The sequence below is a fragment of the Glycine max genome, chromosome 3 (genome assembly GCF_000004515.6).
Source record: "Glycine max cultivar Williams 82 chromosome 3, Glycine_max_v4.0, whole genome shotgun sequence".
Lineage (NCBI taxonomy): Eukaryota > Viridiplantae > Streptophyta > Magnoliopsida > Fabales > Fabaceae > Glycine > Glycine max.
Genome location: NC_016090.4, coordinates 31759879 through 31776496, shown reverse-complemented (window position 1 = coordinate 31776496; position 16618 = coordinate 31759879). Strand labels below are relative to the sequence as shown.

General features: G+C 37.7%; 1 protein-coding gene across 1 annotated transcript; it reads left to right on the top strand.

Moving 5' to 3' along the window:
• The first annotated feature begins 9222 nt into the window (after nucleotides 1-9222).
• Nucleotides 9223-12203, top strand: LOC102668099 (uncharacterized). Its single transcript, XM_026128021.1, has 5 exons — nucleotides 9223-9237; nucleotides 10268-10339; nucleotides 10420-10494; nucleotides 11422-11496; nucleotides 11991-12203. Exons 1-5 carry the CDS (start codon nucleotides 9223-9225, stop codon nucleotides 12201-12203), a joined length of 450 nt encoding a protein of 149 aa, XP_025983806.1.
• Nucleotides 12204-16618: the final 4415 nt, after the last annotated feature.

Below are 16618 nucleotides of genomic sequence, written 5' to 3'. Positions count from 1 at the left end.
AATTTAGTGCCAAGATGGGTAAGGGTAATCTCATTAGTTAGGCCATTGTAGATGATCTTCCTATCAAATTGTCATGGCCTTCCTAAAAGAATATGCCCTGTCTCCATGGGAACCATATCCCAATTAACTTCATCCTTATATGTCCCAATGGAGAAAGGTACCTTCACTTGTTGGTTAACTATCATTTCCCCTTGCTCATTGAGCCATTGAAGTTTATAAGGTTTTGGGTGGGGAATGATAGTGAGGTTCAACTTGGAAACTAATATTGTGCTACAAAAATTACAACAAGATCCACTATCCACAATGTGAGAACAAGTTTTGTCTAAAATTTTTCATCTTGTATGAAAGATGTTCTCTCTTTGGGATTGAGATAGATCACAAGATTGACCTCCAAGGAGCCTTCTAACCATTAGGAAGTCAAGATGGGGGTAGACTTCCTCACTAAACTCTTCACCCCTTACTTCATCATCACTTCCACTAGAGGAAGGGGAAGAAGTAGTCTCCTCTTGACTACTATAAATGTCTTGACCCCTCATAATCATGGTTTTCTTTATGGGGCATTGAGAGGCAATGTGACCTCTCCCTAGACATTTGAAGCATTTAATGTTGCTAGTCCTTTCTTGGGAGCTAGTCTTAGAGGTGGATTTCTCTATTGTCTTACCGTTATCTTCCTTAGGTTTTGAAGGTGTAGCCCCCGAAATTCCTTGGGCTTGCTTCTTCCTTGGATAAGAGTGAAAGGCCTTTTTGTTACAAAACTTGAAAGCAATGAAGGTAAGTAAATTGCCAATTACAAAACTACAAAACGGTCCTCAATTTTGGTGGTTGTGCTCTCTTTGGTGATTCACTCAATTTGGAGTGCTTCTTAGTCCAATAGCTCTTAAGGTGGTTGGCCCCTTGCTACTTGACTCAAATTCTTCAAGGGATGGCACCCATCCTCATTTCCAATATCCTATACAGCCACTCACAAACAAGGAAACAAAGGGACAAACAATAACCAAAGACCAAAAAAATGAAATGAAAGGTAAACTAATAGAGTTTTAATAAGACAATTTTTCAAAGATTATTCAACAATTAAAGCAATGAAAAGCACAAAAAAAAAGCTAGGACTGTAAGAGAAACCTAGAATGGCTCTAGAGTAAAGTAAAAAAACTAAAAAAAAAGACTCAAGAAACCTCTAGTTTTGACACTTATTTTCACACTAATTTTCAATTGAAATTTCATAAATAAGATTGGTATAAAATAGGCACCAATTATAGAACAAATTTTGAGCCAAAACAACAAGCACACTTCCCTTTCACTTTTTTTTTCCGGACACTGATTTTCCTGCCACCTTGTGTGATATTTCATATTTTTTCCTTTTATCCAAATCACTTGGTTCTTTTTTTTTTCTTCTAATTTTGGTCCGGATGTTTAGAAAATTTAGTAAAAAATTCAGATCAAAATTAATAGTGCCCAATTCCTAGTAATTTTTACAAGTTTGTATGTTCAAGCTGCCAGCACTAGCGATTTCAACCTAGAAATCAAGAGTAGTGTTTATGTTGCTTAAGGCTTGGATAATTACAATTTGTGTTTGCTTATGCTCAAATGTTTTGAATAACACAATTCAAGAAATCTTAAGGCTTCTTTTGATTCACAAATCCAGCCACAACTCAACACCACAACTCAATTTCTTCTAGGCATCATATAGCAAACTTAGAAAACAAAACAAAGTTCAACAACAAGACTACTTCTAGGAATTGATTTTAAACATGTTATGAACTAAATAACATACATGAATTAGACTCAAAATTCAAAAGATAGGCTAAGAATGACAAGAATACATGAACAAATGTATCTAAAATTCAATCAACAAAATCAAAATTCAACACAAACTTAGAACATAATGTGACAATTATTATGACTAAACATGTCTCTAAGACAATATGGATTAAGTGATTTACACTTAGATTTTTGTGTTTTTTTTTTCTAATCAATATTTTGGAAGAAAATTTAGATCTAAAGGTTTAGTACAAGAAGATTATAACTAAAAAATGATAGAACCTAAAATCAACACAAAAACATGATTGAAGAGTAGATCTATAAAATTTGAACCATAGAAATACAAGAACAAGTGTAGATCTAAGATTTAATCGGTTTATTTTTTTGAATCTACTCTAAAAAACACCAAACCACAAGACAATGGAGGATATACATGGAGAATAAGATGAAGAACAAGGAATTAAAGTGAATTGACTGAACAAAAAGATAGATGAAGCAAAAGAACATCACCTAGACGAAGATGCTCTTGATACCACATGATGTAGCTCCATGTGGAGCTTTGTAGGCCTTGAATCTTCTTCATCAATGGAGTCCTTTTCTTCTTAAAGATGAATGGCAGCGAAATGGAGAAGGAAGGAAGATGATTGGAGATGCCACTTCAAGGAGAAGATGAGTCAAGAAGAAGCTCACCACCATAAGAAGCCATGGATAAGAGCTTGAAGGTAGGAGAAGATGAGTGAAGGGAGAGGGAGAGAAAGAGCACGAAATTTTGTGCCTCAAATGAGTTCTGAAATTTGAAGTATAATTATCAAATGATCAAAGTTCAAAAAATACACACACATGGCCTTTATTTATAGCCTAAGTGTCACACAAAATTGGAGGGAAATTTGAATTTCTATTCAAATTTCACTTGAATTTGAAATTGAATTTGTGGAACCAAATTTTCACTAATTTTGATTAGCGAATTTTAGCTATGGTACAGCCCACTAATCCAAGATCAAGTCCAAGATTCTCCACTAAGTGTGCTTAGGTGTCATGAGGCATGTAAAGCATGAAGGACATGCACAAAGTGTGACTATATGATGTGGCAATGGGGTGTAGCAAGCAAATGCTCATCTCCCCCTCTAAAATTTAATTGGATTGGGCTTCTCCCAATTCAATTAAATTTATTTCCCAACACAAACATCAAATATTCACTTAATGCATATGAAATTACAAAACTACCCCTAATACAAAAACTAGTCTAGGTGCCCTAAAATACAAAGGGCTGAAAAATCCTATATTTATAGGGTACCCTACCTACATTATAGAGCCCTAAATACAAGGCCCAAAAATAATGAAACTTTAATCTAATATGTACAAAGATAAGTGGGCTCATACTTAGCTCATGAGACCGAAATCTACCCTATGGCTCATGAGAACCCTAGGGTCTTCTCTTGTATCTCTGACCCAATCTTCTTGGAGTCTTCTATCCAATGCCCTTGGAGGGTAGGATTGCATCATAGGGGCATCTCCTAAAAACATACACCAACCAGTAGTAGACTTCTTTGTGTCGGGACATCCAACCCAGTCAGCATTACTGTAGGCTTGAAGTTGTATTAGTGCACCTGCAGGAAAGAAGAGACCATGACCAGGGATGGAAAGCAAATATTTAATGATTCATTGTATTTCCGTAAGATGCAAGTGTCTAGGATTTTGCATGAATTTGCTGATTATGTGGACAACAAAAGAGATATTAGGTCTTGTGATGGTTTGGTAGATGAGACTTCCAACCAACTTTCTATATAAAGTTGGGTCTTGTAGGAGTTTGCCTTCATCTCGTTTTAACTTGACATTAACATCCATGAGGGTGTCAACTGTAGTTGTAGTGGTGAGACCAACTAGCTAAATTAGATCTTGAGTATATTTGTGCTGAGTGACAAAGATGCCTTTTTGTTGGAATTGTACTTCTAATCCCAAGAAATAAGTGAGTTGTCCAAGATCTTTCATGTGAAAAGTTGTATGCAACAATTGTTTGATTGTAGTGATAGCCTCTTGATCTGAGCCAGTGACGATATTCTCATCTACATAAACAAGGAGGATCACAATCCTTTCGAGGTCCTTTGTAGGAAGAGAGATGATCATAGCTACTTTGGATAAAGGAAAAGCCAAGTAGTGTCATGCTAAACTTTTCAAACCACACTCTTGGTGCTTGTTTTAATCCATACAAAGAACGTTTTAGCTTGGAAATAGTATTAGGTAATGGTAAGGACATACCAGTAGGAAGTTTGATGTAAACTTCTTCCTTAAGGTCACCATGAAGGAAGGCATTTTTGACATCTAGCTGGTGAATTTGTCAAGATTCAGATGCAGCAATGGCAATAATAGTCCTCACAGTAGTAATCTTAGCCACCGGCGCAAAGGTGTGTTCATAGTTTAGGCCAAATTGTTGCTTATTTCCAAGAACAACCAATCTAGCCTTGTATAGATCTATTGATTCATCTGAATGCAACTTTATAGTGAATACAAATTTACTGCCAAGAGGTTTAATCGATGGAGGACATGGAACAATGTCCCATGCCTGATTTTCCTCTAGTGCAAGAAGTTCAGTTTCTATAGCATTCTGCCAACATTTATGCTCCATTGCCTATTTATATGAAGAAGGAATAGATACAGACACTAAAGTTGTTGTCAAAGATAAAGATTCAGAAAAATCATACTTTTCCGGTGGTTTACAAACACGAGTGTTGCGATGTAAAGGGTCTGGTTCTAGTTGAAGCGTTGAATCAGCAGCCAGAGAATGATCGGGAAGGGGCCTTGGAGGGATTGAAGGTTGAATTAGTGGAACAATTGGACGTCTATGGTAAACCATGAAAGGAGGATGAGATTGTTCTTCTGCAAAATTGTTAGGAAACAATGGCAAAACAAATTTCGATGTAGAAGAGTAAGTGTCTTGGTTAGTAGTAAAAAAATATGTATCTTCTTGAAAAATGATATTTCTAGAAACTCGGATCCTATGTAAATGAGGATCATAGCATATGAAACCTTTTTGATGGGCTGAGTAACCAAGAAAAGCACATTTAACATATTGAGCTATGAGTTTAGTGCATTCTGGTGGCTGAAGATAAACATAACAGACACAACCAAAGGTGCAGAGAGTGGAATAATTGGGTGGCTTACCAAATAACCTTAAGAAAGAGGAGTCATGATTTAAGACGAGAAGGCAACCGATTAATAAGGTGGACAACAGTTGAAAGAGCTTTACACCAAAAATGGGAGGGCACAAAGGAGTTCAACATTATGGTACGAACAACATCAAGAAGATGACGGTTTTTTCTTTCAGCTACCCCATTTTGTTGGGGTGTGGAAGGACAAGAACGTTGAGATAATATACCATTTTCCTGCAAGAACTCTTGAAACAAATTAGATGTATATTTCGCCCCATTGTCAGAATGCATAGTTTTAATTTTTGATGAAAATTGAGTTTGAACATAGGCATGAAAGAATTTGAATATAGAGAATGCTTCAGCTTTAGAACGCAAAAAATAGACCCATGTAAAACGACTATAGTCATCAATAAAAGTGATAAAATATCTATAATGTTCATGAGTTATTATAGGTGCAATTCCCCATAAATCACTATGAATTATGTCAAAAGGCTGATTTACCTTTGATTGATGAACTGGAAATGGTAGAATTTTACTTTTACTAAGTTTACAAGAATTGCAATCAAATTGAACAACACTAAAAGATGGGGAATCTTTATTGCCAATAACTCTGGATTTCATCAATTCATGAAGTACATTGGAATTTGGGTGACAGGGAAGTTTATGCCATAATTGGAAATTATCAGTTGTAGAATTACAAGAAATAAAAGGCAGAAAAAAAAACATGGTGACAACGATGAATAAAGAGGAAAAAGACGTCTAACTTTAGGCCCATTCGCGATCATCTTCCCTGAGTGTTGATCCTGCACAAGACAACCAGATTTTGAGAAGTCAACTTTACAATCATTATCAACTAATTAACCAATTGAAATAAGGTTACTTGTGAGATCAGGGGAAACATAAACATTGGTAAGAGATGAGGAAATATCACCAATTGTTGTGATAGGTAAATTGTTTCCATCTGCAGTGTGTATTTGCAAATTACCAGAGTAATTTGTTACATTGGTAAGTGTAGCAACATTGTTGGTCATATGATTGGTTGCACCAGAGTCAAAATATCAAGGAGAGCTAGGTAAAGAAGCTTTACTTGAAAGACCCAAAGCAGAAAATGCTAAAACGATCATTTGTTGAACCATTTTAGGGGTTAAAGTTGGCATTGGAGCAGGCAGATTCTGATCCCCATAAACAGGAGTAGTAGAAGAGGGATCAGTTGCAGCGAAGGCTGTTGCATTTCTTCATGGTGGTCTGATTCGACATTCTTTTATGACATGACCTTCTTTTTTGCAGTAATTGAAAAAAAAAAATTAGGACAATGGGAAGCAAAATGTCTATGGCCTTTGCAGTAGAAACATTGGACAATACTCATGTCTCATCCTCAAGGTTTGCCTTGTACTGCATATGCCACAGGAAGGGATGCAAATTTATGTTGTTCCATGTTTGTCTAAGTGAGGAGACGTTGTTCTTCATGAAGTAGTTCATTTAGGCATTCATCCAAGGAAGGGACAATAGCTCTATTCATTAGGTTGGTTCGAATGCCCTCAAAATTAAATCTCAATTTCACAAGAAATTGATCTCGTTTTGTGGTGTCATGAACGTTTTGGACTGCAAATTGTCCTTCAGTTGACAAATCTTTATAGACCATATAAGTATATTCAGCCCAAAGATTCATGAAATGAAAATAAAAATCAGAAATTGAGAGACTATCCTGTTGAAAAATGACAATTTCATGTTAAAGCTAAAACCTGTGAGCAGTGTTGTTTTAGTTATAAATTTTCTTTAGGTATTCCAATATCTTTGTTGCAATGTTGAAGGGCATGAGATTGAGGACGATATTAGGCTCAACAGAGCCTATGATCCAAGTCATGACCTGTGCATGTTTGACCTCCCATTTGGCATGTGCCTCCTTGTGCATGGTTTTGTCAAGAGCAGAATCAGTTCCTTCAACATGACCCCAAAGCTCCCTGCCTTTGACAAAGATCTGGAACTGGAATGCCCAGGTAGAGTAGTTTTTTCCATTAAGACAAACAAAGAGGACATCATATTTTTTAGTAGACATGATGTTGAGAAAAAAGATCACAGGAGGAGAAAAAACAAGAAACTTGAGAAATAAAGAACAGCACCGCGTGAACAATACCGCATGAGTAGTGCCATGTGAAGAGTACGCATGTGAACAATACCATGCATGAACAGTAATCTGGGAACTCAAAGACTGGTAGCGCTGCGAAAAAAAAACCAGGTTGGGATTGAAACCTAGACTGATACCATGTTAAACTTAGGGAAAATTAGGATGAAAACTGTGTGCTCTCCTCTGGAGAATTCTCATTTAAATGATATGATACAATCTGATTTCTAGCCTTGAATTTTGCTAAAAAACTATATATGGTAACCTATAGCTAGGCTAAGTAATTAAGGGTATAATTACACAATTACAACTATACAATTATACAAGATATATTGGTTTAAAGGGTTAATAAATCTGCACAAATAATGGCAAATAATCTGGCTATCAATCTTATTGACATTTGAAGCATACAAAATGACAAATAACAAAATGATAGATGGTAGTCATTTCAACTACAAACACATTAGCCATTTTTACTAGCACAATTTAAAGTAGGGTTAAAATTAGTTTGCTCCTTTTTGGTTTCGGCCAGTATAGCTATCACTTGTGCATTTTAGAATGTTCAGTTGAATTCCAAGTTACATGTTGTTCTGTTCATAGTGAATTCATACTCAGGACAAATACATAACTTAAACATAATAAAAGTTACAATTTTTTTCATAGTGAAAACCATTTTAATATCTAAGATCAATTATTTTAACCTCTAATCTTATAAAACATTCACTTAGTCCTAATTTTACATAGCATTAGTCATTTTCCATTACATTTCTTTTTTACATTAAAAAATAAAATAGACAAATTTTTACAAAATGTGGGACACTCCTTGAAAATACTGTTTCTACACATGTACATGGATTAAATCAAGCTGCAATCTGAAAATGGATTAATCAACTAAGTTAATTACACATTAACATTTCATCTTATTTGGTTGTAAATGTGTGACTAGTATTAAGAGGGTCTAACTCAGTTTGTTGAACAAGTGCGTGAGTTGTGATAACTTCGTGATATTTATCTTTGATCCTACAAATGAAAATCAATATATGTGACAAGTGGGAAGAGTACCTCTTGAAGAAAAACTGGCTAAGTGAGATTTTGAGAGACATAAGTGGTCGTGCGGAAAACAACAACATAGATTTTCTCAGGGTACTTTTCCATGGAAATAGATGCTGATAGCCCAGCCTACCAAGACTGTGACCAACAAGAATCACCTTTTCCTCTGGAGGAAGAGAGGCCATGAATCTCAACAAATGTACTCTGAAACTGAATCACTACTAAAAAAAATGTTTTTTATGACGCACATTCTAAAACAGTTATGCAGAATCTTCTTAAAATGTCACGCGGTGACAATTTTGTAAATACAAGATTATTCAACGAAGACGGTTTTTGGTTTTATAAAAACCGTCTTAGAAGATTGACATTCTAAGACGGTTTTATAAAGTGAATGATTGTCATTTCGGGCTTTAAAGCACTTTTCCCTTTCACTCTCGCGAGACCCAGCAGTATGTGCCCACACCCACACACTCACAAATCCTAACCATGACACCACCACATTCTCTTGCTTCCCCCTCCCGTCAGCCATGCTTGAATCACAGGACCATTGTGTAATCATTGTCGACCTCGCCGCCTCCTTAGCCATGCACTAATCAACACTGTGAACCATGGTGCTACCTTGAGTTGACCCAAGAAACCCCACATACATGAAATCATTAACGTACATATCCACATTGAGATCCACCTTCAAAATTAGATCTTTTGGCTGAATGTTCTAGTACGAGACCCAAATGCGCAACCCTTTGGTGTTTCCGTCGTACTCGATCCATGTGTTCACCGAGTCACCGCTTTTGAGATCCACTCTGATGTCTGCCAAGTTACTAACTTGCATTAAAACGACGCTATTTAGGTCCAATCTAGCATGGTTTCCGTTCACATCATTGAATTCCACGTCCATCGGGGCGTCGAATTCCACGACTAGGAAGTTTCCGCCGGTGGTGGTTCGAAGGCCGAGGAAGCCGCCAGGGTCTCCGACAATGAAGGATTTTAGTGACATGAAAAAGGCGAGATTAAGGCTTTCTTTGCTATTAGATTAAGGATACTATTTCTACACTTTGGAATACTCGTGGCTTGAACTGGCCTAATTCATTTGAGCAACAAAGGCAGAAAATAGGAGATTTAGACACGCTTGATTGGCTTAGAGCCATGTTTGGCTTTCAGGTATGTATTTTGAACGTGAACAGAATGTGAAGATTGATTATTTCCTAGATTCTTGTTTGGTCTCCTTAAATTATTAATGTGCTTGGTTTGTTTTGTGGGTATATCTTCCAATTACCACTTAGGATTGGTGTCAATTGGAAGAGGTTGTGCAATTTGACCCTATTCCTGGATTTGGGAAAAAGCTCAGTTCACTCCTTGATACTTGTTTTTCAGAGTGTGTATAGTTCAATTTATATGACATCTATATTTGTACTTTGTAGTGGCTCAGTTATAGAATACCACATTTATAGAATTGTGAGGTTTGTAGTGGTGCTTAACACCTTTTCAATTGGTTAGCTTGTCCAACCAGCATTCCAATTTGTGCTGAGACATATAAGATCTAGAACTTTAGATAAATTCAAGGAGGCATTTGACAAGGCTTTGAAAGGAGGGGAAGGATTTTTTGTGGCTGCTAATAATTGCATTGGGTCTTGTATGGTTCAATTTGATGAAGCATGTATAGGTAATAAAAAAATTCTTTATTTTGTTTATCAGTGAACAATAAATTGAAGTTGAAGGCCAAATGTGGAAAGGGAAAACTGAGAATATGGATATACAAGAAGTGGATTGTGTATGATGAGTAATTTGAGGTATACAAATAACTAATAAGAGCTTGAAAATCATGCTTTCATGGAAATGGCTACAAAAAAATCCACCCTTCAAGGTTTGGGGCATTTTCTGTTTAATTCATTTCAAATCATGTATCTACCTACCCATAAACGGTGCAAAATTTATTTCACTTAAGCCATACCTTATAATTGTTATTATTATTCATAAATAAATAACAAAATAAATTGTATGAACTCTGTTTTTATATCTTGCAACTCCTTAATGGATGCTTTATTACATTCTTATAATAATTTCACATTGCAATGTCCTTCCATGTAATCGACAACTACCCTGTTTTGTTTTGTTTTGCCTTGTCTTTTTTTAAGTAACTGAAAAAGATAAAGCAATTGATGCAATCTCTAAGTTTATTATTTTTCAATAGATAATTTTGGGCTCTTTTTCAAAGGCTTGTAGAGTGATTCTTGCTGAGATGGGATATGAGTTCACAATAATGGTATGTGTTAGTGTTATAATGCAATTGCTTTCGTTTTGTTACCATAATTTTGAAAGAGCTTGGCTTGGCCTGTAATTTAGATTGCAGATATTGATGAGAGAGGTATTAGGAGAGAAAAGCCAGAAGATTTGGTCATGGCATTAGCTAAGGCAAAGGTATCGGTTTCTTGTTTTCATTTTTTTTAATTACGTGGATACAAATCTTACAATACAATCACTTCTTCTTAGGATTCTGTGGGATATCTGGTTAAGAAATTAAGAATTACACTCGAAGAATAGTTGTGATTTGTGTTGGTTGTTCTTGACATGATTGACTCCATCAATCTTCTCAGAGTTCTTATTTGACTCTGTGAAATCCTTGGGGTACTGTTGTGTTGTCCATTTTCCTTTTAAAAACAATTGAATTGGTTTCTTTTATTGATAAATTAGTCTTCATTGGAGTCTTTGTCTAGATAGTAAATGTTGTGCATTTAACAGTTATAGGTATCCTGTGGATGGTAAATCATTGTGCATTATCTCCATAATACTAAAAGATTTAAGAATGTTGGTATCCTGTGTAAACACTTAGGGTTTGCTTATTTGAGATGAAAAAATGAGAAGGTAAAAAGTAGGGTCAGGAGTGGAGATGGGGTGGGGTGAAATCTCTAATTGTCTCTTAGTGGGTGGAAAATCTATTTTAGCTTATTTCATGTTACACTGCAGTTTCAATCTTCCTAAACTTCTTTTGTCACAAGTTCATTATGAATTTTAATATATCCTTAAACAAGCGCACCGTTGAGCATGAGAGGCAGTTGAACACAAGATCATGCCTTTACTTTTTTGCTTGATTTGTAACAATAGTTATATTTGAAGAATATGAAACTTATTTAAGGTCTCTGCATTTGATTGTTGTGAATGAATATGCTGAATGATTTCAGGTTGTCACATGCCTTTCTAGAAATTTCTCTAAAAGCTAAATAAATAAAGTAGTAGAAAAACATATCATAAAGTTGAGAGGTTGTACCAACAAGCAATTTGAACTCCTCCTCCTGTACTGATTATTTTAAGGTACATTTAGTGCTCTAACCTTGATATTCTTATTAGGCTAATGCTACTGTGCAAAGGCTCCTTGTTGAGGGTCCATTGGAGGAAGATGCTTCTACAACATGGTTAATTACTGTAGACACAATATGCCATATTCTTTATGTCTCTCATTGTTGTTTGTTTCAGCTATGTATCAATGATAAGAAATTATAGCTATTATTGTGTGTGGCTGGATGATCAAGGATTGGAGGACCTAGGCAGGTGTCGTCCTATAGGGTTTGGATGACCGGGGCAAGCAAGGGAAATTGTATTCAGTTAGTTGGTTAATTTCTATGATAACCTCCATAACAGAAATAACCGTCTTCTGTTAGAGTCTGTAGGTATAAATACATTGTATTTATCAACTCTTGTACATTCATGATCGATTAATGCATGAGTCCCTCTTTTGCTTAGAATTACTTGTTGTCTCTTTACTCTCATTTTCTCATTTTCTCTTTCGTTTGTTGCGTCCATCTCGAGTGTTCATAGGCTCTATTTTTTGTAACAGATTGGTATCAGAGCTCAAGTTGGAGTTGGTCCTTAGAGGCATTCTTTGATCTTTGAAACAAGTTCCTGATTGTTTGACGAAGGTTTCACATCAAAGAATAGGTTCTGCGAAGTTCGATATCGAGAAGTTCATAGATAAGAATGATTTCAGCCTGTGGAGGATAAAGATGAGGGTGTTGCTAGTTCATCAAGGGTTGGATGCTGCTCTTGATGGGAATAACCTCCTAGCGCATTTGTCGGAGAGTGAGAAAAAAGAGTTGCTTGACAAGGCACACAGTGCTTTGATTCTTTCCTAGGGTGACAAGGTTCTAAGGGAAATATCAAAGGAAAAATCTGCTACGGCGATGTAGCTCAAGCTAGAAAGCCTATATATGACCAAATCTTTGGCCAATAGGTCGTTCTTGAATCAAAGGTTGTACACGTTCAAGATGCCATCGGGTAAATCCTTTGAGGATCACTTGGATGATTTCAATACGATCATTCTTGATCTGGAGAATATTGAAATCAAGGTGGATGATGAGGATCAAGTGTTGTTGTTGCTGCTTATATCATTACCAAGTCAGCATGATAGCTTATTAGACATGCTCATATATGGTAGGGACTCGCTGTCATTGGATGAGGTGAAGGCTGCCCTGTTTTTGAAGAAGTTGAAGAAGAAATTAGAGGGAGGTGGCTATTAGGACGTTGAAGGATTGTACACAAGGGATAGAACAGAGAGAAGGATCACAAGAACAAGAAGGGATCAAGATCGAAGTCTCATGATGGAAGGAAAAGAAGGTGCTTTGTGTGTGGGAGTGAGGAGCATCTCAAGAAAGATTGCCCATACATAAGGAAAAAGAAGGAGGGAAATCAAAAGAGTCAGAATGGTGATGCGGACATGGCCATAGAAGGGTATGACAACACAAACATCATGTGTGTTTCAAATGTGAAGATAAAGCCAGAATGGGTGCTAGACTCTGGGTGCTCATTCCACATGTACCCTGAGAAGAACTAGTTTTATTCGTATGAAGAATGCAATAGAGGCTAGGTTCTTTTGGGTGACAATAAAGTCTGCAAGGTGGTTGGGATTGGAGTTGTAGAGTTGAGGCTTGTAGACGGCACCATTGGGACGCTAAAGGAGGTGAGGCATGTGCTTGACTTGAAAAGAAATTATTTTTCTCTTGGTATGTTGCAGAGGCACACATGTAAGGCTAAAGGGGAGTCCTGATGGTCATGAAGGGGTCCTTAGTGTTCCTGAAGGGGAGATTAGTGCATGGCTTGTATCTCCTAGAAGGAAACACAACATCATCCAGCATTGCATCGTCTAGTGCTGTTAGTGTGACTGCACAGATGCACTCTTAGGCAAGTCTATGGCATAAGAGACTTGGTCACATTAGTGAGGGAGGTCTGAGGGAACTCAAAAAGCAGAAGTTGATTGGAAAGGAGAGTCTAGATGCATTGGAGTTTTGTGAGCACTGCATCTACGACAAGGCCAAGAGGTTGAAGTTTCCTGTTGCTGCACACCATTCGAAGGGGACTCTGGACTACGTCCATAACAATCTATGGGGGTCTGTGACTGTTCTTTCACACAGTGGAGCAAGGTACTTCCTATCCATCATTGATGATTTTTCGAGGAAGGTATGGGTTTTCATCCTTAAGATTAAGGATGAAGTCTTTGCTAAGTTCAAAGAGTGGAAGGTGTTGGTTGAAACTCAAACCAGCATAAAGGTCAAGAAGTTGAGGACTGACAATGGTTTGGAGTTTTGTTCTAATGAATTTAATTAGTTCTGTAAAAGGAATGGGATTGAAAGGCATAGAATGGTCAAGGGAACACCTAATCAAATTGGACTTGCAAAGAGGATGAACCAGACGATTATGGAAAGAGTCAGATGCTTGTTGTCTAACAATAATTGTTCGGGGCATTTTTGGAGTGAGGCTGTGATGACAGTCTGTTACCTCATCAATAGGTGTCTGTCCACTGCCACCAACATGGTGACTCTTGAAGAGATGTGAAGTGGTCATCCACCCAACCTTGTGAATTTGAGAGTTTTTGGGTGTGTGGCATATGCTTACATCAGACAAGGCAAGCTTGAGCCGAGGGCCTTGAAGTGCATGTTTCTGGGGTACCCACAAGGAGTGAATGGGTATAAGTTATGGTGCATGGAGAAGGGGCATCCTCGCGTCTTGATAAGCAGGGATGTCGTGTTCAAGGAGTCTAAAATGTATCACTTGAAGGAGGATTCAAGTAAAGGGAAGGTAGTGTGGACGTAGGAGAGTGTCCAATTGGAAGTGGAGTTTGGTGCAAGATCGTCCAGTGCAGGAGGGGGTCATCCACTACTTGGGTCAATAGGTGCTGAAGTGGAGCGTCTAGAGCACGGGTCGCCTAGTGCCAAAGTCATGATGCAAGGGGAGGAACAAGAGGCTGACATCATGCGTTCAAACTTGTAGGATTATCTCTTATAACGATATAGGGAAAGAAGGGTCAGTAACACACTAAACCGGTTTGGGTATGTTTACATGGTTGCATTCGCGCTCAATGTTGCTGAGGACATTGAAGGGAGCGAGCCGAAGAGCTATGTGGACGCTTGAATAACAAGCACTCCAAGTGGTAGACGACTTCTATGCAAGAAGAAATAGACTCGTTGCATAAGAATGGCACTTGAGCACTAGTAGACAAGCCAAAGATGTCCAAGCTCGTTAATTGTATATGGTTGTACAAGTTGAAGGAGGAGATTCCATGAGTGGAAAAAGCTAGGTACAAGGAACAATTAGTGGCACGAGGGTTTACACAAAGGGAGGGTGTCGATTAGAATGAGATATTCTCGCTTCTTGTGAAACACTCATCAATCAAGATGGTGCTAGCCTTGGCTGTCCAGCAAGACATGGAGTTGGAGCAATTGGATGTAAATATAGCTTTTATGCATGGAGAACTAGACGAGGAGATCCACATGATGCAACTAAGGCTTCATAGAGGAGGGCATAGACGACAAGGTGTGTTTGTTGAAGAAGTCTCTTTATGGCCTTAAGAAATCTCCATGACAATGGTACAAACATTTTGATACGTTCATTGAGGGGATTAGTTTCAGAAGGAGTGAGTATGACAACTGCGTCTACTCAAAGGTTGCACTGGACGGGGCTGTCGCATATCTTCTACTGTATGTAGATGATATGATGATTGCATCCAAATGCAAGGTAGACATTGAGGAAGTTAAAGTGCTATTGGAAAGAGAATTTGAAATGAAGAATTTGGGTGCTGCAAGTAAGATTCTGGGGATGTAGATCACGAGGGACAGGGTCCAGGGAGTGTTGCATATGGATCAGAGGAGCTATGTAGCTAAGGTGCTGAAGACGTTCAACATGAATCAGTCCAAGGCAGTGTTGACACCCATGGCCCAACATTTCAAATTTTCTCATCAGCATTCACCTCAGACGAAGGAAGAAGCAACATACATGAAGAAGGTGCCATATGCGAATGCAGTGGGCAGCATCATGTATTTGATGATCTGCCCAAGGCCCAACCTGGCATATGCTATGAGTTTAGTCAGTAGGTACATGGGAAAATCAAGGAAGGTACATTGGGAAGCTCTAAAGTGGATCTTCAGATATCGGAAGGGAATGTGCAAGGCAGAATTGTTGTATGCTAAGCATGAAAGCTCAATGGACGATGTGGTTGGATTTGTTGATTCAAACTATGTTGGATGCCTCGACACCAAACGATTGCTTATTGGGTATATGTTTAAGTTCTGTTGTAACACTGTGAGTTGGAAGGGTAACCTACAGCATGTGGTTTCACTGTCCATAAATGAAGCTGAATTCATTGCTCTCGCTGAGGCGATCAAGGAGGCTGTGTGGATGAAGGGTATGGCAATGAGCGTGCATACTAAGGTGAAGGATGCTAAGGTGTACTATGACAGCCAAAGTGGCATTCACTTGGCCAAGAACCAAACGTATCATGAGAGGACAAAGCACATTGATGTTAAGCTACACTTTGTGAGGGAGGTTATTGCAAATGGGGAAGTAGTTGTTGCGAAGATCCACACTGAAGACAATCCAATGGGCACATTGATTAAGGCACTACCAAGGCCTAAGTTCAAACATTGTGTACAGATCATGAAGGTTGAAAGAGCATGACGTCCAACCAAGGTGGAGAAATATTGTGTGTGGCTGAACGGTCATGGACTGAACGACCTAGGCAGATGTCGTCTAGTAGGATCTGGATGACTGGGATAGACGAGGAAAATTGTATTCAGTTAGATGGTTAATTTCTGTTATAACCTCCATAATAGAAATAACCATTTTTTGTTAGAGTTCGTGGGTATAAATACATTCTATTTATCAACTCTTGTACGCTCATGATTGATTAATGCATGAGTCTTTCTTCTGCTGAAATTACTTGTTTTTTATTTACTCTTATTTTCTTGCATTCTCTCTCATTTGTTGTGTCCATCTCGAGTGTTTGTAGGCTCTGTTTTTCATAACAACTATCTTATCTGCATGTGCATAAATCAAAAAGGCATTCTTTTGCAGATAAATATATGCACTACTCTATCTTTGTTCTGGTTACTACAAACATAACCTTATTGATACAGTTGCCCACCCCAGCTCACATTCTAGTTGCTATTTGCAATCATATAAATCAATTTAATTTTTATACAAGAATATGTTAGTGGAAAGAAAGGAAAGGGAATTCAACATAGCGTAAGCTTAATAGAATATGTTCCCAAGCCAGGGG